At 32.1% G+C, this 25,820-nt stretch overlaps 2 protein-coding genes and 1 pseudogene across 2 annotated transcripts; 2 read left to right on the forward strand and 1 right to left on the reverse strand.

Annotated features, from left to right (window-relative positions):
* Positions 1–4,822: 4,822 nt before the first annotated feature.
* LOC133819227 (small ribosomal subunit protein uS9-like) lies at positions 4,823–5,549 on the forward strand. The gene has a single exon (XM_062252419.1). The coding sequence runs from the start codon at positions 4,920–4,922 to the stop codon at positions 5,358–5,360; it is 441 nt and encodes a 146-aa protein (XP_062108403.1). The 5' UTR covers positions 4,823–4,919; the 3' UTR covers positions 5,361–5,549.
* A 6,630-nt stretch (positions 5,550–12,179) lies between these two features.
* On the forward strand, positions 12,180–13,656 carry LOC133815389 (uncharacterized). Its single transcript, XM_062248237.1, has 4 exons — positions 12,180–12,316; positions 12,410–12,910; positions 12,994–13,250; positions 13,424–13,656. Exons 1-4 carry the CDS (start codon positions 12,180–12,182, stop codon positions 13,654–13,656), a joined length of 1,128 nt encoding a protein of 375 aa, XP_062104221.1.
* Positions 13,657–18,266: 4,610 nt separating this feature from the next.
* LOC133815390 (12-oxophytodienoate reductase 1-like) lies at positions 18,267–21,868 on the reverse strand (annotated as a pseudogene).
* Positions 21,869–25,820: the final 3,952 nt, after the last annotated feature.

The raw sequence follows: 25,820 nt of genomic DNA on the forward strand, positions 1-25,820 counted from the left end.
AGACCTGGAAACAAATAGGATCCAAACAAAAAAAAAATTAAACTTATCATAATCGTAACGGGTTACAGCTAAGTTTGAAGAAAAAAAAATCAGATCCAAAAAAAAAAAATCAATCGCCATGGTATTTGGATACTTCGTCAGGTGTGAAAACAAAATCACATCTAAATAATAATAATAATTAATCATTATTGTAATTGATTACAGCTAGGTCTAAAAAAAGTCAGATTTGAATAAAAAGAACCGGATGTCATTGTACCCGGTTACTTAAACAGATCTAAAAAAACCAGAAATTAGAACAGATCGTGATTGCAACCGGTTACAGTTAGATTTAGAAGAAAAATAATTAAATATGAAGTACAAAATCATATTTAAAATGACAAAATCATATGTGAAAAAGAAGAAGAACAACAAAGAGAATAAGAATAAAATCAAATATGAAGAAGAAGAAGACAAATCTGAAGAAGGGCGGAGGTACATTTTCGTCAAGGGCAGGGACGGAGGTGTGTCGTCGTCGGGGGCGGGGGTAGTGGTAGCATTGTCGATAGAGGACTGAGATGAGAGAACCAAATTGGAGAGAAGAGAGGAAGAAAGAAGAAGAGAGAGATATTGTGAAGGAAAAATGAGAGAGTGAGAGAGAGTTTTGTGTAATTATTATCATAGTAATCTATTTTTTATATTTTATAAAATTACCATATTTTAAAAAAAAATCAAAACTTGTCATAGTATAATTATTTTTTTCCCATATAAAGTATGTTTATTTGTTCAATATTTACGTAAACTTCTCCTAAACTCTTTTTTCTAAGTTGATTTTGCATTTGTGAAGATAACCCGTGATTTTTATTGGGAAATTAACACATATACGGCAAATTGGAAAAAAATTCTAAATATACGGTATTTTAAACTAATTACAAAATTACGGAATCTATGCCTACCCAGTTATCCATATTACTCATTCCATTACATGTTGAATATCATACTCAAATTTGTATCAAATCATTACAAATATTATCCTGAACAACAACATATATATATATATATATTAATATCTTTAAATTAATTTTGAATTACTTATTTGTACACTTGCAAAATTATAATCAACGTTTATACTTGATAAAATCATATTGTTGAAAGATCATAATCATAAAATTATTTTTAAAAATATAGGTTGTGTTTGGTAACACTTAAAAAAATAATTTTTTATTTAATTAATTAAAAATTTGACAATTAAACATAAAATGTGTTTGATAACTTTATTTTTATTTATTATTTTTTTGAATTTTAATCAAAATTTATTAAATTTTGAAAATAGAATTTTTTGACTTTCAAAATTTTTTTAAACCGTTTTCGACCTTTTTTTTTCCAAATCAACACCTCGTATTGTTAAATAAAAAAATAAAAATGATCAAACGCGTTTATTATTTTTTGTTTTTAAAAACAAAAAACAAAAATAGTTACCAAACATATTTTTATTTTTTAAAAATAAAATTATATTTCTTTTTTTTTGTTTAAAAAATTCAAAAACAAAAATTTTACCAAACACAACCATAGCAATAAACTTGTAACAAATCTTTACAAACAACATTAGGAATGATCATCCGATCTGATCCAACATTTTTAACACTAACCAATCCAATCCAATTAAATGTTGGATGTTGGAAATCATCAAATCTAATCCAATCAAATCCGTTTTGGCCTACAAATCCAATCCAATCCATTTGTAATTGGATTGGGTCGATTTATTTTTATTTTTTTATCTTTGAACCTAAATTTTGATATTAAAGAAATTAACAAGCAAAACAAAAAACATACAAAAATCTAGACACCATGTAGTAATAATACCAATTTAAATCTTTACAATTGTCACATTATAGTCCTTTAAATATTAAGTTTACAACATAAGTCCATTAAATATCATGATAGAGAAATGCTAAGATTACAAATCCAATTGTAATTGGATATCCAATTTTTTATTATTGGATTGGTTCGGGGTAATTGGACTGGTTTGGATCTTGAGCAACCCTAAACAACATGATAGAGAAATGCTAAATAAGAACTTACGTGTTACAAACCTGTAACAAGCTTTTACAGACAACGATGAATTTACATGTTACAAACCTGTAACAAGCTTTTACAGACAACGACAACTATGAATTTACATGTTACAAACCTGTAACATGCTTTTACAGACAACATAATACATAGGTTTGTAACATGCTTTTACAGACAACATAATACATATTAGCAAATTATTGTAACTATCATTTACGAAAATAATTTATTGTTAAGAAATCGTAACCAAAATTTACATAAAAATATTATATTTTTCCATATTGTACCAAAAAATTACAGGAACCATCATATTTATACTATACAACTTAAAAATATAAATTGAATATATTCATTATTTATAAAAGACTTTATTAAAAGGAAATCTACAAAAATACATTAAAAACTAAAAAAGATATGAAAATCTATTACAAATTTGTAAATATCTGTTACAATTGTAAATATTTGTTACAAATTTGTAAACATCTATTACTAAATGGTAAACAACTTTTACATTTTTGTAACTAATATTTAGAAAATTAGTTTAAAAAGAGATTAAATTGTAACTAAAAAATTTATTTTTGTAACAAAAGTTTCTAAAACTAGTTTTATAATTAGAAAATATATTTTTGTAACTAATATTTATAATAATTTATATAAATATTTATAATAACATTTTTGTGTTTATTAAAAAATTAGTAGAAAAACATGTCTTTTTGTCAACAAAAAAAATTATAGACTACTTTATAAGTAAACAAAATTCATTTTTGTAACAATATTTTTTAAAACTAGAAAGTAAGAAATTTATTTTGTAGCTAACGTTTAAAAAAATATTATATAATTTCAACTAACATAATTGTAATTTAGATTTATAAATATAATTTAAAAAATATTCAAAGAATAATGATATTGTGATTATCCAACAATATAGTTATTAATATTAATTTTAATTAACTATATATTACAACGTATATAAATTATAATAATTTATATAAATATAAATATTTATTTTAATATTAATAAATAAATTCATTTTAAATAAAAATAAATTAATCTACTTTATTGAAAGTAGTAGCTGTAATTATTATTACTTATATTATTATATTATTTGTAGTATATAAAAAATTTGTTCAATTAACTAAAGCAACGAAAATCGGCACGGAGGGGAGGGAGACAGAATTGAGAGTGAAGAATTTACTTATATTTAAGTGACCGTATATTTGTAATTTATTTAAATATCCGTATATTTAGATTTTTTTTACCAAATGCAGTGCACTTCGTAATTTTCCCATTTTTATTTGAGAAATCTACAAAAATGCACTAAAAGTTAAAAAAAATCTGAAAAATACGGTGCATTACAAAAATACGGAATTTTTGGATAAAAACACGGAATGGCAAAATTGTAAATATGGAGTGGCAAAATCATAAATAAAAGCTGTAAAATACAATTTTTTGTGATCAACGTTTACAAACTAGTAAATATCTGTTACAAACTTGTAAGTATCTGTTACATGTTTGTAAATAATATTTACAAAATCAGTTATAGAATTGTAGATTTTTTTTTTTGTAGATAAAACTTACAAACAAATACATAACTAAATTTTTTATTTTTGTAACAATAGTTTACAAATCTAGTTTTACAAGTAAGAAAGATATTTTTGTAAATAACATTTACGAAAATATTTTATAATTAAGAAATCATAAACAAAATATACATAAAAATATTATACTTTTCAATATTGTTACAATATTGTATCAAAAAATTACATGAACCATCATATTTATGCTATACAACTTTAAAATACAAATTTAAGATATTCATTATTTATAAAACACTTTATTAAATATATATTTATATGAAAAATGCGGTTACAGAGTGGTGAAATACAATATTTTTTAAAATAAGTTTTACATTTTTGTAACAACAGTTTACAAAATTAATTTCACAACCAAAAAGTTTATTTTTGTAACTAACATTTACAAAAAATATATATAAATTTATTTAACATGATTGTTACAAAGATTTACAAAATTAATTTCTTAACTTTAAAAAATATTTTTCTAACAAAGCTTAAAACTTGGACTAGATTATGATTTTTGTTTAACATTCTGTGTTGAGATTTGACTAGCTATGCTTTTAATAAATATATAATATTTTTTATTACTATTTCTTTTGCTACTATTAATATATGTTACAAAAGTTCATGATATCATCAAATAAGTACAAAACCATTTCATTTTTTTACAATTGAAGGCATATCTTAAAATTTTGTCTTTATTAATATAAGATGATGTGTCTAATTAATGTTGTAAATGTATTTCAAAAATATATAAATGAAATAAATCAATAGATAATTTTGAAACTTTTATATTGATTTTACTTTTCTCAATAAAAAGAATGATTTGACAAAAAATATTAAATAAATAAATGTAGAATATCATGCAATTTTGACAATAAATATATTTATATATATGTATGTATAAAATGTTAATTTGACTAAAGTAAAATGCTGACTTAAAGCTGCAGGTATAGTGCACAGAAGAATATCAACTAAAGAGAACAAAATATTTCGTATACGGAAAAAGATCGTAATTTTGTAATTTATATCATTTTCCGTATAAAACAATATTTTTTTTAAATTACCGTATAAAATGTAATTTTCCCTTTTTATTTGGGGTTCCACTTCAGTTGGGCCCAATAACTATGATGTATTGGGCTCCTCGTTAGCCCATTAATGCCGCCCTTGAAATGAAACCCGTCGATCAGTCCCAAAACCCTACCACCCCTATTAACCTGCTAGGTTTACATATCAAAACCCCAGAGCCATTGCCAAAGCCGAAAACCTCTCGAGAGAACAAACCCACCTCCAACCATGGCGGTCGCAACCCCAAAGGAGTCCGTGCAATGCTTCGGACGTAAGAAGACGGCGGTGGCAGTGACCTACTGCAAGCGCGGACGCGGCTTGATCAAGATCAACGGCTGCCCGATCGACCTGGTGGAGCCAGAGATCCTAAGGTTCAAGGCGGTGGAACCAATCCTACTGCTGGGCAAGCACCGTTTCGCCGGTGTGGACATGAGGATCCGGGTGAAGGGAGGAGGTCACACCTCTCAGATCTACGCCATTCGTCAGAGCATCGCCAAGGCCTTGGTGGCTTTCTACCAGAAGTACGTGGACGAGCAGACGAAGAAGGAGATCAAGGACATCTTGGGGAGATACGACAGGACCTTGCTCGTCGCTGATCCCAGGCGGTGTGAGCCTAAGAAGTTTGGTGGTCGTGGTGCCAGGGCTAGGTACCAGAAATCTTACCGTTAGAGAAGAAGAAGAAGAAGAGTTTGTTTTTCATGTATTTTCTTCTCATTTTTGTTTTGTTAAAGATTTTGAATCGAAAAAGAAAATCAATGCCTTTTTGCTATTAGTAGACTCGGATTTTGATGGATAGATGAAGATTTTGTTATGGTTAATGATTTGTTTTAACAAAGTGTTTTGGAATTTTTGAAGCTCTGATGATGATTACTTTGATTGCGTTTGGTGTTAACTCTGCTTTCTTTTTTCTAGTATATTTGATGCATTGGATTTTGGAAGTGTGTTTCTGAATGTTGGGTCTCTTTGCTTTTGATTCTTATAGAGTAAATCGATATTTTTTTAATAAAAGAATAGCATGTGCATTCTGAAAGATTGGATATGCATTTGATTTTGGAGGGCGTTTTTTTTTTCTGAACAATGGGTTTTGATTTCTAGTATATGAGGTGGGTTCTAGTCCCCATTGTATATGATTGGATGCTTAATTTCGAAATCAAAACAAACGAAAATATATGGGCTTGATTGCAATCCAGTCCAAATCAGATTTTATATTTTGGTGGACCCATATTGCTTATTTTTAAAAATAAAATTCTAATTCTAATTCTAATTCTAATTTTAGCTTTTGCAAAACTGAAAACGCAAAAATAACGTTTTCTCTTGATCCTAAACATTTTATACCAGATCTGTATTTTTTTTCAACTCTTTTCACCTTAACTTTTTAGCTGTTGTTTTCTTTCTTGTGGACATATGGAGTTGTTAACCCCAATAATGACATCACGATCATAACTTGGTATTGCTCCTTGATTTGCTCACATGAGGAATTGAGTGCAAATTAAAATTTGATATTATACAACAATTATTAAAAAAAAATACTCAATGAAAATAGGTTTCAAATATAGTTCTACCAATCACATATTTTGTTTATGTTATATTTTCAGAATTTATACCAAACACAGATTTAATTTTTTAAAACTAAAAAATAATTTACATACATTGAACTAACCGCATTTTCAAAAACTCGTTTTCAAACATTAAATTTAGATTTTCATTTCAGAATTACACTTTTTAAAAATACAATTTTCAAACCACCAACCAATCATACTCTGAAATATCTAAGCTATATTTTTTAATGCGTACCATCCATTTGTTACAAGTTATTTTGAACTTGAGGTCATTTAAATGTGTGATCGAGTATCGACAATATCGTTCACAACATTGATTGCTCAAGGGAATTTTATAGAAAAAAAAAATATATATATATATGGAATAAATAATTTAACTTTATTATTAAAACATGATGCTGATACCTCACTATGCTCACCATCGGCAACCACCTGACGACGACTTTCTGATTGCCATTTGGCGACACGCCTGACCAGAGGGTAAAGAAGCAGCTGAAACTTTGCTCCTGGAAGTCCTGTCAGCCAATGCGCGCTGGAGTGTCGTGAGGACGTCATCGAAGTTCCACCGGCTCCAATTTCACCTTCTTTGGTAGCTGACTGCTAGCCAGATTTGTAAAGGATAACAAAATTATATATGAAAAAACCACTACAGAAGAAGAAGTAACCCTTCAGCTCCCCTTTTATAGCCCTCTTAATTACATTTAAAAATACAACTTAAAATGTAGAAATAGTACCTAGGCCTCAGCTTAAAATCGGGATTCAACACTGTAATGCATGCTACGGATGCGGCCTATGATTTTCTCCGTTGCAACCTAGGGGCCTGAGAATGTTTGGGCCGCGGCCGTTGCAGCTACTGACGGTATTTTAATCATAATTTTTTCGATATAACTTGGAATTTGACGATTCAAAATGATATGGAAAGATAAGAAAAATATATACAATTTGTATTTCTAGAAAATTTCCCAAAAGATTGTTGGAACAATGTCAAAATTAAATGTGAAGTTTCAAACTTGTAATGCGAGATTAACCATTGCGTGTAAAACATCTCAAATTAATTATTTTTCATTCAAATGTCTTGAAAATCGTTAAAATTCAATTTAAACTAATTAAACATATAAATAAATAATCAAGTGCATAATTATAGAAGAATAATAAATTAAAAAGTAGACAAATTCGACACTTACCAATACGATGCTGAGCCTTTTTTAATATCAGTTTGTATTGTTGTTTTTTTTTGGTAATATTAGATTGTGTGAGGGGTCCTCGAGATCCAAAGCAATATGTCTAACTAGACCGAACCAATCTAATTACCAAAAATTGGATATCTAATTACAGTTAGATTATATTAAATTTAAAAAGTTGAATGTTAATTGGATTTGATTAATTGACGAATGCGACTGTCAAAATCTAATTACCCATCGAACAATCCATCCTTTATTAAAATAAATATAAAAAATTATATATTATATAAAATATAAATATATTTGATTTTATGAGTTCTTATTAGTTGTTAAATAATCTTACCATACATCATTCCACACCATAGTAAACAAATAAAACCCTAAAAGACATAAAATACGCATTTCATTTTAGTGTGCCACCTCTCTCAAATAGTCATATACTTGTTTCATTCCTTCTCTCCTAGTTTTATCTCACTTTGATGCTTCACACAACTCTTTACCCTTTCGCAAGCTTGTCTCTCTTTCCCTTTCTCATTTTCACCTCACACACATCTTTAGTTGTAATTTTGATGTAAAGTTAATGTTAATCTTTTAAAATTAAAATTCACATTAAAAGTTAGAATAAATAGCATTTTGCCAATCGAACTATGACCACTAAATGATTGTGTCCCCCGAATAATTTGCGATGTTATAAATTTCCCCTGAATTATGCACGTTACTGAAATATTTGACTTTTTTTAGATTTCGTCTTAGGTGGCTAACAGATTGATGATATATCATTTTATCTGTTGATGTGACAGTGTCATGTGTAGAATAATTAGCAATCCCCTACCCCCCCCCCCCCCCCCCCCGAACTTTGACCACACAAAATAATACCCATTTTATAAAAAATAAAAAATTCTTAAAAATCATAATTAAATCCTTAAAAAATTAAAATTTTAATTATCAACAAATAAATCGTTTTCATTTTTGTTTTACAATATTAATTAAAACTATTTTAGAATGAACATTTAAAATAAATACTAAAACAAATAATTTTTTTAATTAAAGATAAGGACGAAGGTCATAAATAAATAAATAAAATTTTTAATTTAAGAAGAAGAGGACAAATGGGAAAAAATTTTGTTTTAGGATTTATTTTTAATTTTTATTTTAAGATATATTTATTTTATATTGTAATAGAAAAGAAAAATTAACAAAAAAAGTTATTTGTTATTAATTAGATTTTTAATTTTTGAGTATTTGAAATTTTATTTAATTAAATTGAAACATTTAGTATTGTTTATTTTCTTAATCTTTTAAAATGATTTTTAAAATTTTTTAAGGATTTAATTATTATTCTTAAGGAAAAAATAGATTTTCTTAAAAAATTAAATTAGTTTTAAAAAAAATGACACAATTTGGTAGTGATCAAAGTTCGGGGGGCAAAATTATTAATTATTCTACACATAACACTGTCATATTAAGTGACAAAATGTCACATCATCAATCTGTTAGTCACCTGGGACGAAATCTAATAGAAGACACAAATTTCAGTAACGTGCATAATTTGGGGGGAATTTTTAACATCGCGAATAATTCAGGGAGCACGATCATACAGTGGTCATAGTTCGGGGGGTAAAAATATTATTTATTCTAAAAGTTAATAATCAAACCAATCTAATTAACAATTGGATTGAATTTTGAATTTAAATAGGGTTGGATTGAATGATGATTTCCAACACCCAATTTTTAATTGGATTAGATTGGTTATGGGTAAAATGGTTGGAATGATTAGATGAGACCCTAATTTTAACTAGTATTTTGTTTATTTTCATGTGAATTAACTCGCACATAAAACTAATTGAAGAGAAACTGTTTTTTCTTTAGTTGGTGGAGAGTAGGGCAGGGTTTTTGTCCCTCTCTTGTATTTTTTTCTTCTTCTAATATATGATAGGGTTAAGAGATGTAAAAAGAATTAATTTGAAGAGGAGTTATATTTACACTCTAAAATATCATAATTAAATACTTTATTACTATATGTTTATTCTTAATTAAAATAACTAAAATATATCACTTAAAATTTTTAATTCTATCCATAAAATTTTAAACTTAGTAGGTACACCCCAAATCTTATTAAATTAAAATTCAAATTATTCTTCCTATTGAATCTTTCTATTATTTTAAAATTATATTTATTGCTATAACAACACAGTAAAAAATTACTTTCTAAAAAAATCATATAATATTAAAGTAAGTTTGTTGTAATTTTTAATTATATTTTCATAAATTTATATTTGAGATTGTATTAAACATGATTTTTATTCAATTATTTATTTTAAAAATAAAAAATCAAATTTGTTATTTAAAAATTCTAGTTTCAAAATTTTAATAAATGAGATATACATTCTTATTCTATGTTAATATTTTGTAAAATAGTGTACAAACCAAGACTTAATATTGGAAATATATGAGTGTAATTATAAATAAAGACATTTATTTTAATATATGAATATGAGTATATTTAATTTGGGGTGTATATATAAATTTATGAGGTCGCCCCAAATTTGAAACATTTTTGTTTTTAGAAATTTATAAAAAATAAAAATAACTCATAACTTGAAATATATAGGGAAATTTTACACTATATGCATCATAACATATTTAAATTTTTTAACATGCCATCATAAAAATTCTCCCCATAATGTGCCCCCTCCTCTATTTTGGACAAAAATACCCTCCTCACTCAAATTTAATACTTCACACATTTTTCTCTCTATCTCTTTCTCTCATCCATCATTTACAACCATTTTTTCACAGCTGCTCGGATCTGGAACGAATTGGAAGTTTCTTGGCATTTTTTAAGAGAAAAAATCATGGGTAAGTATCATTTCATTAATCTACTTGTGAATATGAAATGCCATGGGTAGATATTAGATTTGAACTGTTCCACAGTTGAGTTTGGATTTTTTTCTGCAATTTTTGAACTGTTCTTCGGATCTGCGATTTGTGGGAGCCATTCCAAAATCGATGGTACATCGATGGAATTTCGATGGTACATCAGTGCCATTTCGATGGTACATCGATGGAATGTCAAATCTGAGGCGAACATCTAATTTAGATGTTATTTTCGATGTAATATCGATGGTATATCGATGTTGAATCGATGCCATATTTGTTGATTTGGTTCAGCATCGATATGGCATCGATGTGGCATCGATATGGCATCGATGTGGCATCGATATACCATCAAAATGGAATCACATACAGATGGCAACCATTAGCATCGATGATACATCGATGGCATTTCGATGGTACATTGATGCCATTTTGATGGTACATCAATGGAATGTCGATGTTGAGGCGAACATCTAATTTAGATGTTATTTTCGATGTAATATTGATGGTGTATCGATGCCATATATGTTGATTTGGTTCAGCATCGATATGGCATCGATGTGGCATCGATATACCATCGAAATGGAATCGCGTACAGATGGCAACCATCAGCATCGATTATGCATCGAAATGTCATCGATGTGGCATCGATGTTGAATTGCAATACATATTTTCATAGGCATCGATTCTTCATCAATTACACTTTATTTTTATAATTTTCTTATGTTTTTTTTTTTGTAAATTTGCAGGCTCCAGAGTTAATATAATTGTTTCTTACAACGGTGTTTGGGAACAGAAAGCAAAAAAATGGAATTTCAAAGCTGGTTTGAACACTATAATACATGTACCAATTGATGTTGGTTACATAGAATTATTGGAGAAGTTGTATTCAAAGTTGAAAGTGGATAGGTCATTGTTTGACTTAAAGTTGGAAGTGTCATTTACATGCAATGATTTTAGCGTAGATCCCATTGAAATCACAGATGATGAAGGAGTTAGTGCTCTTATTCTTGAAAATTCGAAGTCCTTAAAATATCGGGTTCCTTTATGCGTTAGTTCGATTGCAAAGAACATTGCTCTTATTGATCCATCTCCTAGAGCGAGTGTTAATATGGAAAATCATAATCAATCCTACACGGCTGTTCCACAAACAGCTCCTGGGCCAAGTGTATGCATGGGAGGTCCTAGTCATAATGAAACTTTTTTTCCCCCAATAAATCTCCCGCATGATGATGGGTATGAATGGGCCTTATGTCAATGACGATCCAGTTGCCCATTTTGGTGATGATGATGAAAGAGTTGAGGGGTGCAGTAGTTCTGATGATAACTCAGAGGATCGGTTGTCGATGCTACATGTGGTTCAAGTAGATGATTTAAATGTACGACCATTGCCAAGACGTTAAGAAAGCCAAGGACGGAGGACTGCTGGCTCAAAGAGCAGTCGTCCAACTACACAAGATGATGGAAATAGATTGAGTTCTCCAGTGTATACTGTTGAAGATATCCCATGACCCTCATATGTTATCCCCACGTTACCTGGGGTGAGTTGTTGAGTAATAGAAGTTGGGAAGGTTTTTGAGAACAAGTTAGAGTTGAAGACGAAGGCACACTTGTATGCAATGAAGTAGAACTTCGAGTTTATGGCGAAGAAGTCAGGTACTGAAGTTTGGTATATCACTTACAAGGATCCTGATTGTGGGTGGAGATTGAGGGGGAAGAGAATTCCTAAATCTGATATGTTCGAGATAACTCGTTTCCCCAACAAACACACTTGCTCACTTGACCTCCGACATAAAGGCCATCGCCAAGCTGCACCTTGGGTTATTGGTCATTACATAAAGAAAAAATATCAGACTGGATCGAATGCGTACATGGCAAACAACATAAGAGAGGACACTAAGAATGATTATGGCATTGAGTTGTCATATGGAAAAGCTTGGAGATGCCGAGAGAAGGCTATTTCTTATGTCAGAGGGACACTGGAAGCATCCTACCAGAAGTTACCATCGTACCTGTTCATGCTTCAATAGAAAAATCCCGGGACGTTGACAGATTTTGTCACTAAGGAAGATTGATTCAAATATTGCTTTTTCTCACTCAGAGTTAGTAGAAGAGGGTTTTGTACATGTCGTCCTGTGTTATGTATGGACGGCACTTTTTTAAAGACAAAATACGGTGGGCAGATGTTATGTGCAGTCGCGCTAGATGCAAATAACCATCTATATCCAGTTGCATTTGGTATTGTGGATAGTGAGAATCATGATTCTTGGAAGTATTTCATGTCAAAGCTAAAGGAAGCGATTGGGGAAGTCAAGGACCTGGCGTTTGTATCTGACAGGCATGCAAGTATTACACATGCCTTGGAAACTATTTTCCCCGATGCCTATCATGGTGCTTGCTACCACCACATTAGTATGAATGTGGTTGCTAAATTCAAGACTGATCATTGTAATGTGTTGATGTATAATGCAGCATATGATTTTAGGAAATCCGAGTTCCATGCTAACTTCGAAAAAATAAAATCAAAAGACCCAGCCATTGCTCAATACCTAGAAGGCATGGGTTTTGATAAGTGGTCCCGTGCTTACTTTCCTGGAAATAGGTATGTCATTGTGAATTGTATTTTAATTTATGAAATCTTCTAAATGTATGTTACTATTAAATGTTAGTTTTCCTGGATACTAGGTATAATATAATGACAAGCAATTACGTTGAAAGTTTCAACAATAAGACCCGGGACGCTAGGAGCTTTCTGATAACTACATTCGTCGAATTTATTCGCTTCACACTACAGTCCTGGTTCTGTGATAGGAGAGAAACTAGCGAGAAGACAACTACAACTCTTGCACCGACCTATGAGAAAAATTTGGTGGATATGGCTGAGAAAGCTCGATTCTTGATTTCTTATGCAATAGGGAGGCATGAGTTCCATGTGTTAGATGGTGAGTTGAATGGTGAAGTCGACCTCCTGAATAAGACATGCACATGTGGCGTGTTTCAGATTATTGGTATCCCATGTGCTCATGCACTATCTGGATCCCTTAAGCGAGGGGTGAACTTTTATTCGTTGTGTTCAGATTACTATAAATTGAGACATGGAGGTCCTCTTACACAGAATCTATATATCCTACTGGTAATGAGGAAGAGTGGATTGTTCCACATGACATTATGACAATAAAAGTGAGAACACCTGCGCAGAAAAACCCGATTGGTCATCCAAAGAAGAAACAAGGTAGGCCTAAGACGAAACGCCATCCTTCCAATGGAGATAAATTGGTTGTACAATGCAAGTGCAACACTTGTGGAGCTCTAGGCCATAATAGGGCAACTTGTAAAGTTTGTGTTTGAAATTTATGGCATCAATGTTAAACTTTTTATTTGGGTACTAATGGTCTTTGTTAATCTTTTAATTTGTGTATTAATGGACTTTGTTACTCTTTTTATTTGTGTATTAATGGGCTTTGTTACTCGAAATGACATTTTTTATATACAAAACTAAGGAGAAAGATACTATTGTGTGTCATCGAAATCAAAATAAATGTTCTAACATCAAGGGTACACATTCTCATAAAAAAAGTCGATGCATAATTTATCCTTGAAGTACTGAATGTTGTCCTCGATGGCATATGATAAGGGAATGTCTCCAAGAATAAACTCCAAGTGTTTGATGGCGAATACGCCGCAATCTCCGCTGAAACCAAGAAATCTTGATTGTGAGTGTATTGAAAATTAAAGGAGAACAGTGTTATGAAAATATGAATTTAGTACGTCTACCTGGTTCTAGACTGTGGGACAATATCAGTGGACATGCGTTGCCAATCAAAGTTTGGAACGGTGATCTTCGGTCTAGCTATTTTCAACTTGGGGTGTCCTTTAAACATACTAGAAGCGTTGAGTAAAGATGGAAGCATCATAGTCCAAGGCTCGATCAACTCAGACAACTTATTATGGCTAAAGTTGGAATGATCTGAGTCAAATACAGTGATCATCCAATTAGCGAAATTTACTTCGCAAAGGACCCAGTGTCGATTTTCCAAGCACCAGTGGAAGTAGACCTCGTTGCAATCACCCCAAGGCTTCTTGTAGTGTTTGGCATCTCCTTTCAAGAAATTAAGAATGTCCGAGTCCCATTGGTAAGTCCTACCATTTTTCTTGAATTCCTCATATCTAGCAGGAATATATTGTGTAAATGATGAATCAAGTACGTGGCTTTCACGTGTACGTCTTCGGTAACTCAAAAAGACGTCTCCATATAAGATAATTCGTAGCGTCGAGATGCTGCAAATAAATAGAGTAACGTTAAGGAAGAGTGGATTGTTAAAATGAGATAAATGTTCTAACAAACATAAGAGACTTACAGTTTCTGCCAACCATTCTTTTGCCACCTTCAACTTCAAGAACCAAACAGGGGTCCCATCACAACATTCCAACTTCCTCGGTCTGCTATTGTCAATCTCACTAAGTACCCATCGGTTAAAAGTTGTCAACATATCTTGATCCAACACCTTTAAAGGAAGAATCGTAACTGGGTCCTTGAACTTTGGTTTCTTGGCTGCTGGAGTATAGTCCTCGTACCTTTCTGGTCTCTGTCTAGTGCGCTTACCTGTAAAGGAGCAATTGGTATCTAATCTCTTTAAAACATGTAAAAACTCATGGATTAGTCGTACCTAAGACCGTCTGCACTGGTTGAGAAGGTGTGGCTTCTCCAACAGAAGGCTCATAACATGTGGGGAGAATGTCGTACTCTACATCCTCTGTTGGAGTAGGTGCAGGAGTATGTATACCACCTAGTGTTGCCAACTTCTCTAATATGACTTCTTGATTTTTAAGGACGATACCTAGAGTGGCCTTAACCTCGTCCATTGCACATGATAGTCTGGCCATCTCACCCAACACCTCCTCATAAGCCCCAGGAGCAGGTGTAGAAGTAGGTTATGTACTAGTATCTGGAGCAGTCTCTGTCGGGGCATCCTCCACAAATATGCCAGCCTCCAAGGCTATCTCAGCCACCGCAGCAGCCTCTGCCTCAGGATCGTAAGGTCTTCCATCCTCTAGTGCAGGCTGGATCATATTCTGCAGCATCGCATACCTAGGAGCATCCCCCTCTGTCCTTTGATATATGGCATCGAAGAAGTCTCGCTCATTTGGTCGAGGCCTTAGGATAGAAATGCATGACAACTGTAATGGAAACAAAACAATCAAATTAGAAACGACATAAGTTGATTAGTATAATTCAAAATTTCTTGAATTATTTAAATTTAATATAACTTACATGTCTCCTCGCAAGTACATCCTTCAAATGCAAATGTTTCGGCTGGCCTATGCTCTCCCACTGTAGCATCCTAGGGAACTTGAATCCACAGGGCTTGGCGTGTTCCTTCTGTAAATCAAGAATCGTCTCGTATGCCCAATATTGCAAGGCTGGTGGATACCCCTTGCAAGTGCACTTTGCCTCCACCTTAACACCCTTAGAAGACTCCACCTCAGTGATCTTCTTCGCCTTCTTACCTGGTATTGTAGCACCAATCACTTTCATATCTTTATTGAATTGTTTCACAGTTGTATCGAATGAAAGGGACCCCCATGGATACTTCTCAAAATAATCTAAATCCTCGACCAATGACAATGAATCTCGCCAAATAGAATTGTCGTTCTCAACGCCCAATAGTATCCCCTCCACAAAGTAAACCAAACCGAGCTTGTACAAATCACCAGGTACATCACACATACTAAAAGCTCGTTCCAACATACTGAACCGAATGTCTTTCTCGGGTTCCACACTGAAATATGTATCAACTAGGCGGGAGGAAGTAATGTGAGGTTGGATGTCAACGACAAGTGGTGGACAGGAGCAGCTCAAGCCGGTGATAATGGAAAACTCGTGCACCCCAAACTTACATAAGTTTGGGCCCATCAAGAAGTGCACCTCATCGCCACACGGAGACTTGACCTTCCTCAAAAGCAGTGTGTGCACCAATGCCCTAGAGAATGAAAAGGGAGGGGCTGTGAAGAATTGTCTAAAAACAGACTCATTCACCCTCCCCAACAATCCATGCTCCTCAAATCTTTTCTTCAATTTTGTTAACCTCCTGGAACCCCTATAGGTCATACGACCAACATAATGATCCTTTATAGGGATCTCAAGCGATGGGATATGTTTGGGTGGCATCTGCAAAATATCCAAAAAAAAAAATAGAGAATTAGTTGAATTTACAAAAAATACTCAATCTGTTGTTGTCATCGAAATACTATCGATATACCATCGAAATAGCATCGATGGAGCATGGAATAAACATATAAAGTCATCGACATTGCATCAACATAGCATCGAATAACCATCGATGCATCACCATAAAATTAATGTGCTCGAACAACTATTGATATACCATCGAAATAACATCGAATAAACATATAAAGCCATCGACATAGCATCGAATAACCATCGATGCATCACCATCAAATTAATGTGCTCAAACAACCATCGATATACCATCGAAATAACATCGATGGAGCATCGAATAAACATATAAAGCCATCGACATCGTATCGACATAGCATTGACATAGGATCGAATAACCATCGATGCATTGCTATCAAATTAACGTGCTTGAACAACCATCGATATACCATCAAAATCATATCGATGGAGCATCGAATAAATATATAAAGCCATCGACATCGCATCGACATAGCATCGATATAGCATCAAATACTCATCGATGCATCACCATCAAATTAATGTGCTTGAACAACCATCGATATACCATCGAAATAACATCGATGGAGCATCGAATAAACATATAAAAGCCATCGACATAGCATCGAAATTTCATCGACTTTTATAAAAAAAAAAAAGAAAACCATGCAAGCACCGACATGACATCGATATACCATCGATTGCGCATCGATGAACTATCGCCTTCATTTACTGGTCCATCGAAATACTATCGATGGAGCATCGATTGCGCATCGATGAACAACTTTTCAATATTTTAAAAATATGCACATGCACTGTATGTCATTGAATTACCATTGATGAAGCATCGAAATGGCATCGATGTGGAATCAAATGAACATCGACCCACAAATTTTTTGTAGAATTTAAACATAATCTTCCAAAATGATGCACATAGAATTAAACCCATTTTAAGCTACATTTTTGCAAAATAAAGATTAAGAATCAAACCCATTTCATCAATTTATACATTACGATTCAATATTTTTTTTAAAAAAAATCGCATGACAACTGTCTTACCTTACCGTGGCCGGCGATGGAGAAGAAGGTGGCGACGGCAGTTGTGAGGAGAGAGAGAGCTTTGCCTGAGAGAGATGGTGAGAATGTAAGAGGTCTGCTCAGTTGAGAGAAAATAATGAGAGAGTTTGGCTGGGAAGAGAGAATATGAGGGGTCTGCTTGGTTAATGGTAGGGGTGTTTTTGTCCAAAAATTTAAAAATGGCATATGTTTGGGAGAGTATGTTATGTTGGCATTTTAAAAAAATTAAGTATGTTATTGAACATATAGTGTAAAATTTCCCAATATATATTGCCAGTCTAATCTTCATTTATTACATAGGTTGGTATCAGTAACCATTAATAACTATAGGTTTTAGTAACCATTAATAACTATGTTGCATTAGAAATTTAATTGATAATCATATGCTCAAAATACATATATATTCTACATATATATATATAGGTATAACAAAAATTATTCTATGATGTAAACTTTCTTTAATTTTTGGTGTTTATATGTCTAACAAAAATGCTAGAGGATTATTTTCTTCTTCCCTCCTAATGACTTTTAACTAATTGTTTAAGAAAGCATATTGGAATTAATAAATTAAAAGAGATAAAGAGAAACAATGGAGTGCTGATACATATATGATACAACAAAGATAAATTAAAGCAACAGTTGCAAAGCATTTTTATTCCCAATCCCACTCTTTTACAGTACTCAAAACTAAATTATTCTAAATTCATACAACTTATTTTAAGTACAATATATCATTGACTACTTGCACCTATATATATATATTTTGTGTACTCAAGATGTGGTTTCAAAAAATGGATAATCATTATAATCTTTAACAGGATCAGACGAGTAGAATGTGTCTCTGTGATACCTATTTAGAGGAGCATTAAGCTCAAATATCTTAGGCAAATCTCCATTAGCTATGAAGAGTCAACCTAATGCAACAAGGTCCGCACGGTCTTCAACTTTTGTTCCCCTCTTCTTAGTTATTGTAAATAATTAAGAGATGGTGGAAATTAATAAGAGAAATGTTCAATACCATCATGAATGGTTGAGCTACTTTGATCTTATTTATAGAGTTTGAATGATACAACCTATTGTAAAACATCATAACATAAATCTAAGTACAGTTGTACACTTAGCTAAAAATCATTAACAACATCCTAACTGAATTAACAAAGTGCTTAAGTGTATTCTCTAACAGCCCCCCTCAAATTGATAGTCTTGAGAAGGACAATCAATTTGATGCAAATTGTATAGAGCTGAGCTGTGAAGCTGATATGTATCTTGTGCAACTGGGGCAATGGGTATAGTGGTGGAGAGCTTTAGATACTACCACTTCGAAGTATAAAACTCGCAACCAATCTCACTTTGTCGAACAGTCAGTAGCTTATCACCCCACTTGTGCTTACTTGCTTAATATGGAAGAGTATGCTTAATATGTAGCTGAATATGGCTTGGATGTTCGAACTGAAGTAGGGAATAAGACTAAGAGGGAACATGAGAAACAATAGTTGAAGTTGTAGATGAAAAACAATATGGAAATGGAAAGTGGGTGAAGTTTGTTGATGAGGTGATGTAGTTGAGATAGGAAAATGAAAAGTGACTGGATTGTATGGTGGAAAATGCAAGGATAGTGGTTGAAAAAGAAATGGATAGTAGGTGAGTTGTAATTGCCATTTGGCATATGAGAAAATAAGAGATCCTTGTGAAGATCTTAGAAAATGAATAAATTGTAATGAAAGCATTAGGGGGTATGAAAGTATAGAGCCGAAGAGAAAGTGAAGACATGTTTATGAACATGTTGATGAACAGTAGATAGTGGCAATTAGAATGACAGTGAAAATAAAATTATAGGCAATGAAATTATAAAGATAGTGAAAAAAATGAGTAGCATGTGTTGTGAACATGATAGACAGTGGAGAATTTGAAATAATTACAGGTGAGGCTTGACAAGGCTGGTGGATTCATTACCGAGAGGAAGATGAGGCAGGGACTTAAGAAAATGCAACTGGGGCTGTGATGGTAGTGGTTTATGGGAGTCACTAAGGAAATGAATAATCCAAAAATAAAAAAACACCTAGGTTCCATGAAACAGTAGCGATAAGAGTCCAAACTTTCTATAGCAGTTGATGAAAAATTTGGCATTGTACTTTGCTTCCTCCACTGGGGGATCTGTTGTCGTTGCTGAACTGAGATCAAGAGGAGCCAAAATTGTTGTTGTTGACAGGGGTATTTCGTCGAACAGATTGTGAGCAAGAAATATTGATTTCTTGAAGCTGATCTTTATCAGATATTTTTTCAGAGAAGGCAACCAATTGGTGATCGGAAGAGAGCTTCTCTTGATGGCCTGAGGCTAAATATCTTTGGGTATGATGGTCTTCCTGAGGAGCCGCGACCACAATGATCTAGAAATAAAGATCGGTCTTGAAGTCCTTCCTAAGCTCTTGCAAAGCAACAAGTCTGTGCCTAAATCGATGGGGCTTCTGGACACCTCCGGTGGTTGGCGCCGACTGCTTCCTTGGAACCTTGCCTTCAGTGGACTTGCAGACAGTTTTCTTGGTACGAGCCATTTGAAGAGAAAGAAGGCTGAGGAAAAATAGTTGTGTTTTGTTTCTTTCTTGAGAGTTGTGGCTGTGAAGGGGAGGACTGAGAAGACAGAAAAAAAAAAAACAATGAAACAGGGGTTTATTATGAGTTGTATAAGAGGTTTTAGGAAGTGAAAGAAAAAGGAAAAACAAAATAAGAAAGTGAAAGTGAAAGAAAAAAAAACAAAAAAGTAAGGGAAAGTGTAGGACCAGTTAAGTCTGAGAAGTCAAGAAGAAAGAAACCAAAAAACAAAAACAAAAATTGAGAAAAAAACTGGGAAAGAAAGTGTTTGAGATATTAGGCCAGATCATTTGGCTCTTGATACCATGTACATAATTAAGAGATGGTGGAAATTAATAAGAGAAAAGTTCAATACCATCATGAATGATTGAGCTACTGTGATCTTATTTATAGAATTTGAATGATACAACCTATTGTAAAACATCATAACATAAATCTAAGTACAATTGTACACTTAGCTAAAAATCAGTAACAACATCCTAACTGAATTAACAAAGTACTTAAGTGTATTCTCTAACAGTTATAACCCCCAGAAACAATGAAAGTACCATTGAAAGCCTTTCTCATGGGGACAAGACTATGAGAGGTCTCATGAATTGATCCAATCATTTTCATTCTTGGTTCGACCATGTGACAATATAGAATCCCATACTTGTTTAAGGATTCTGCCAAGTAAAGTCCCAAAGGTTTAGGGTAAGAGTCTCCACATTCCAAAAAGTCAGCAAATGGGGACAATCTTATTCCAACTTTATCAACACCAAGCTCATCAACAACAACTTCGACCACCTCAAGAGCGAAACGACAATAATTCTCTAAGGATCTGCCATATTTTTCTATTTGGTCATTCACTTTGTCTTTTGAAAATTGGTCAATGAGGTAGCCATGAGATCCATGAATCTCAACTCCATCAAAGGGTCGACCTTGAGTTGTGGGAGGCCCTACACAAAATATGTTATTTTTTTAAAATTTATATATAAAATGATATTTTTTTAAATTTTAGGGGCTTTTGTGTATGTAAAAAATGACATTTTAAAAAAATTTGGGGCCCTAGACACAGGCCTGGCACACCTGTGCCCAAGGCCGGGCCTACATCAAACCCTATTATGTGATGAGAACAACAAGTCATGCATGCATGTCAGCTGCAAAAACTTATATTAAGACAACATATATGTATGTATGTAATAAGTATATAACTCCTAAAAAAAGAGAAGGCTTACTTATTAGGGTTTTCACACAAAAAAAGCTATGTGCGTACCAGCTTTTATGGCATTCCTTGCGGCAAGTCGAAAATCGTTGATTATTCGAGGAATTTCATCTAGTCTAAGCCTTCTTGGAGTTGTGAATTCATCAATAGCCATGTCCTCTGATTGAATTTGGAGAGTCAATGGCTTGTCAGAAGAAGATATTGGAGCTTGGCCATTTGGTTGGTAATCTGTTTGTCACACATATCTATATCAAACAAATTTTGAATGAAATGAAACCAGAGATTGAATCTCTTCCCTAACAAGAAATCATAGAGAATAAAAACAAGCATTTAATTTTGATAAATTTTGTAATATTAAAAATAATTATAGAATTTTTAGAATAAAATGTCAAAATTGATATTTAACTAAAACATAAAACATAAAGATTAAAATAGTATATATATTTGGAATTTTTTTAGGTATGGACATTACTTTTGCCTCTACCGTAGGGCATTACTTTTGCCTCAACCGTAGGGGCATTTTTTTTTTTAATTTTTGGCACTTAGAGAAATTATAATTTTTTTTGTATGACAACGTAAATTATAGTTATAATAGGCATCTCGCCAATTTTTAAAAAAATTCAAATAACTTATGGTACCGAAATCAGAGTTCAAATAGTCAGTTTGCACGATGTCTGATTTTTTTTATACGCGTGGAAAATAGACGTTTATTTGAACTCTGATTTCGGTACTGTAAATTATTCAGAATTTTCCAAAAATTGGCAAGATGCTCCTACCAATTTATTCAAGTGTTGAAAATAGAAAACGCCCATACAGTAAGAACAAAAGTAATGCTCCTAAGTCCTACCTAAGAACTTCCATATATCTTTTTAGAAAATAGTCGTGTACAAATAGTATTGAGGAGAGAAAAAATTCACTTTAAAATTTTCTTATGCAAGGAATTTAAATTCTATTAGTACGTACTAATTAAGAGGAAAAAAAGATATGCCTATAGTCCCTATATGTTTAATAGCATGATATATATATATATATTTGTTGTACTATGATATATCAAATTAATATTCCATGCTAGTAAACTTATATACCATTGTTTACCGAGCTTTTCAGAAACTATAAATATATTAAGATTTAGAACTAGCAAGAAAGGAAATAAACTATTAAGACCGGGATTTTTATTTGGTTGGGGCATTAATGAGTCTTAGTCCACTAGTCAATAGTATTAAACTTTGAGTTTTAACAATGGAGGGTTTGAGTAATAAGTTCAGCAACGTTTTTGCATGCATGAAAAATTGGAATCCCCTTTACAGTGAACTGAGGGCCCTATTTATAGGTGACCATGTATTTTGAGCCAGACTAATCTGGGCCCAATAAGGATGTAATTACAATTAACCCTCTAATCGAGCTTGATACAAGTATAAAGTATTATTCCAATATGTTTAACCTAAAGTCCATTGGGCTGACCCAAGTTTAGTTGGACCCTCCAGCTATCCTTTGTACGTTGACGATTAGCGCGCGTGAGCCATCATGGGGATTCAGAGGACAGGATGTGTGAGAGTAGTGGTCGTGCCAATCCCTAAGAATATTGTACCTTTTGTGCGCACCCCTTTTCAAGTTGGTTGAGGAGACCAACCGCTGAACTTCTCGGGGATGGCGTCAGCAGAATGACGTGTCTGTCTTGCGCTTCCCGAACGGAGAATTCAGATTCATTTCCAAAGGTAGGTATTCTTTCATGGTGGTGAGTCCAGGATATATCCTGGTGTAACAAACCGGGGTGAACAGATGGATCCGGAGATACCATTCAGGTCTCAAATGGTGGGATCTATTCATTGAGCTAGGCTATACATCGTAATGACCTTTATCCATGTTGATACGGGTCATTCGTGGTTACTAACTAACGCTCCCACTACAATAATACTTTACAGAATTTGTGATATTCTTTTATTTTATCATTGTTAATTATCAGTAACTTGCTTACTTGACTTATAGTCATTATTTCTAGTACAATTTAACTAGAAAAATATGGTGATTATAATAATCATGCTTCATTAAAGTAGCATTTAAGAGATACAAAAACTTTTGTAATCTTTTATAATTATTAAATTGTTTCACTAAATGACTTCATGGAAAATTTTCAATTTACTCGCATAACCACTTGTGAATCCCGAATTTTAAGTCTTTGTTGTTGTACAATCAAACATGTACAGAGTATAACAAGTGTTAAAATTATAGAAATAATAAAGACGATAATGATCTATTTAATTTTATCTAATATTATTATATTCCATTTCTAAAATACTAATTTTTCTTAGCATTCTAGTTGTATGTGAGTTGGGTTTGAATTCCAAGTTTGCATGCAATTTACTTGAATTCCAAATTCGAGTTTAGACTTCCTTTTGATCAGGATCAAACAATTATTTAAGTGGCTTTACTTTGAATGTTGCATGGAAAATTTAGAAATTTTCTTTGTATTCATTCAAAAATAAACATATCTTGAATAAGTGTCAATCAATATTGACTTACAATTGATTTATTATCTCTTTTAGCTTTGAACATTAAAATGTTCAACATACATCTATATGTATTAGCTAAACGATTATGTGATTTTTGAGTCTTTATTAGAGAAATATCTTTTGGTTAACTTTAATTAATAGACTATATAAACAAGGAGATAACCAATGAATGATTCCAATAAAAGACTGTTTTTTATTTGTTTTATGTGTCTAATTGGTTACAAATCAATCTAAAAAACAATTCACATATATATATTTCACTTATTTTTGGTTGGAATAATATGTCTTATTTATTAAATCTATGATTTGCACAATAATGAATAATTCATAATTATCATTTATACTCATTGATGAAATAGGTGGAACAAATATATTTCAAAAATAACAACTGAGTTTATTATTCAAAAGAAATATCGAATTTGTTCACTTATCAAATAAATGAATCTTAAATATAGTTTCTAGAAAGAATTCTAGAACTAATTTAAAGAAAGAACTTATTAGTTTCTTTCATAATGAAAATCAACTATTTCAAAATAATTTTTTTTTTAATTTCTTTTAAAATAAACAAAATCAATTTCTAAACTAATCTTTTCTTTATTCAACCGTCTTCATCTTTTCTTCTTCGCTTTGGTTTCAATGCAATTATCTTTTTTCTCAAAAGATTTATACATCCTTGAAGACAAGAACAAATGAAAAATAATATTAGTGACATAATTTTGAATCAACCATTCAAAATATTAAAGAATTTTTTTTTGAGTAAATCGAATTTATCCCGTATTTCAAAAATTGAGCATGTGTCATACCATCACTCTTTATCAAGGCCCACATCTCGTATGCAGTTTCAATAACCATATATCTTTCTTTAATGTCGCCATGCATGGTCAATAACATGCACTAACGTGCCAGGTGATTCAATCTCATCCATTCACCATATTTTTCATGTTCATCAAAGCTGGATGAAAACCTTGGAACCTCTGGAGGTAGATCATAGATCGCTCCATACAAGTTTTGTGTTCCGAAGACAATGTGAATCCCTTCATACCATCTTCTTATGCGGTTAAGACTAAATGGAATCCTTGCCAAGAGTTTATCAATGAGGTGTGTGTGTATTCCCAAGTTTTCAAGTACTTGATCAAGATTAAGAGAATTAACCATTGTTGCTGGAAATAAATAAATACAATATAATGAATTTAAACACATAATAAATACCAAATATTATTTGGAAAAGTAAACATGACGCATGAATGCAACATTAAAAACACATAAAAAATTATATATTAATCCACGATAAATTAATTTAAAAATTAATGGACCAGCCTTGGAGTAGGTCAGACTAACTCCAAATTAATTTTGAGACAAATCTCAATTTCATAAGTAAAAACTTAAAAATGAATTTTTCTCTCTTGACTTATGAACTACCGCTAGTTTGGTCAAGATGCACTAGTCATGCTCGAAAGCCTAGATACACCTTCGGAGTGTAACCCATTATTTTCAATTAATGACTTAATTCAAGAGTGTGTCTTAGGGTCAGTCAAAATTGAAATGCATCACTAATTATATTCTCATAAGAGAAGTCAACCTTGAGATAAATAAACATATTCGAAAGCCTTTCCTTAGGGAGGCTGCAAACGGAGGCGATACGAGACCCTTCCTACGCCTCTCAGTGTTCAACCAATAATGGAAACCATGGGACTTATTGTCATAACTCCCTCTCCCATTCACTATTTTGAAAAAAAAAGTGTTTTTCACAAAATCAATATTTTAAAATTTAGTTGTAAAAATAAATAATTTATTTTTACCAAATGATATTCTAATAATTACTAATCCAATTAAGCAAAAAATAAAAATTGTGCCATTACTTCTAATTTTGCTTTAATTAAGAGAATATCATTTTTATTTTAATAAAATATTTTTCATTAAAATAACAAATTAAACA

Source organism: Humulus lupulus, chromosome 2 (assembly GCF_963169125.1).
Source record: "Humulus lupulus chromosome 2, drHumLupu1.1, whole genome shotgun sequence".
Classification (NCBI taxonomy): domain Eukaryota; kingdom Viridiplantae; phylum Streptophyta; class Magnoliopsida; order Rosales; family Cannabaceae; genus Humulus; species Humulus lupulus.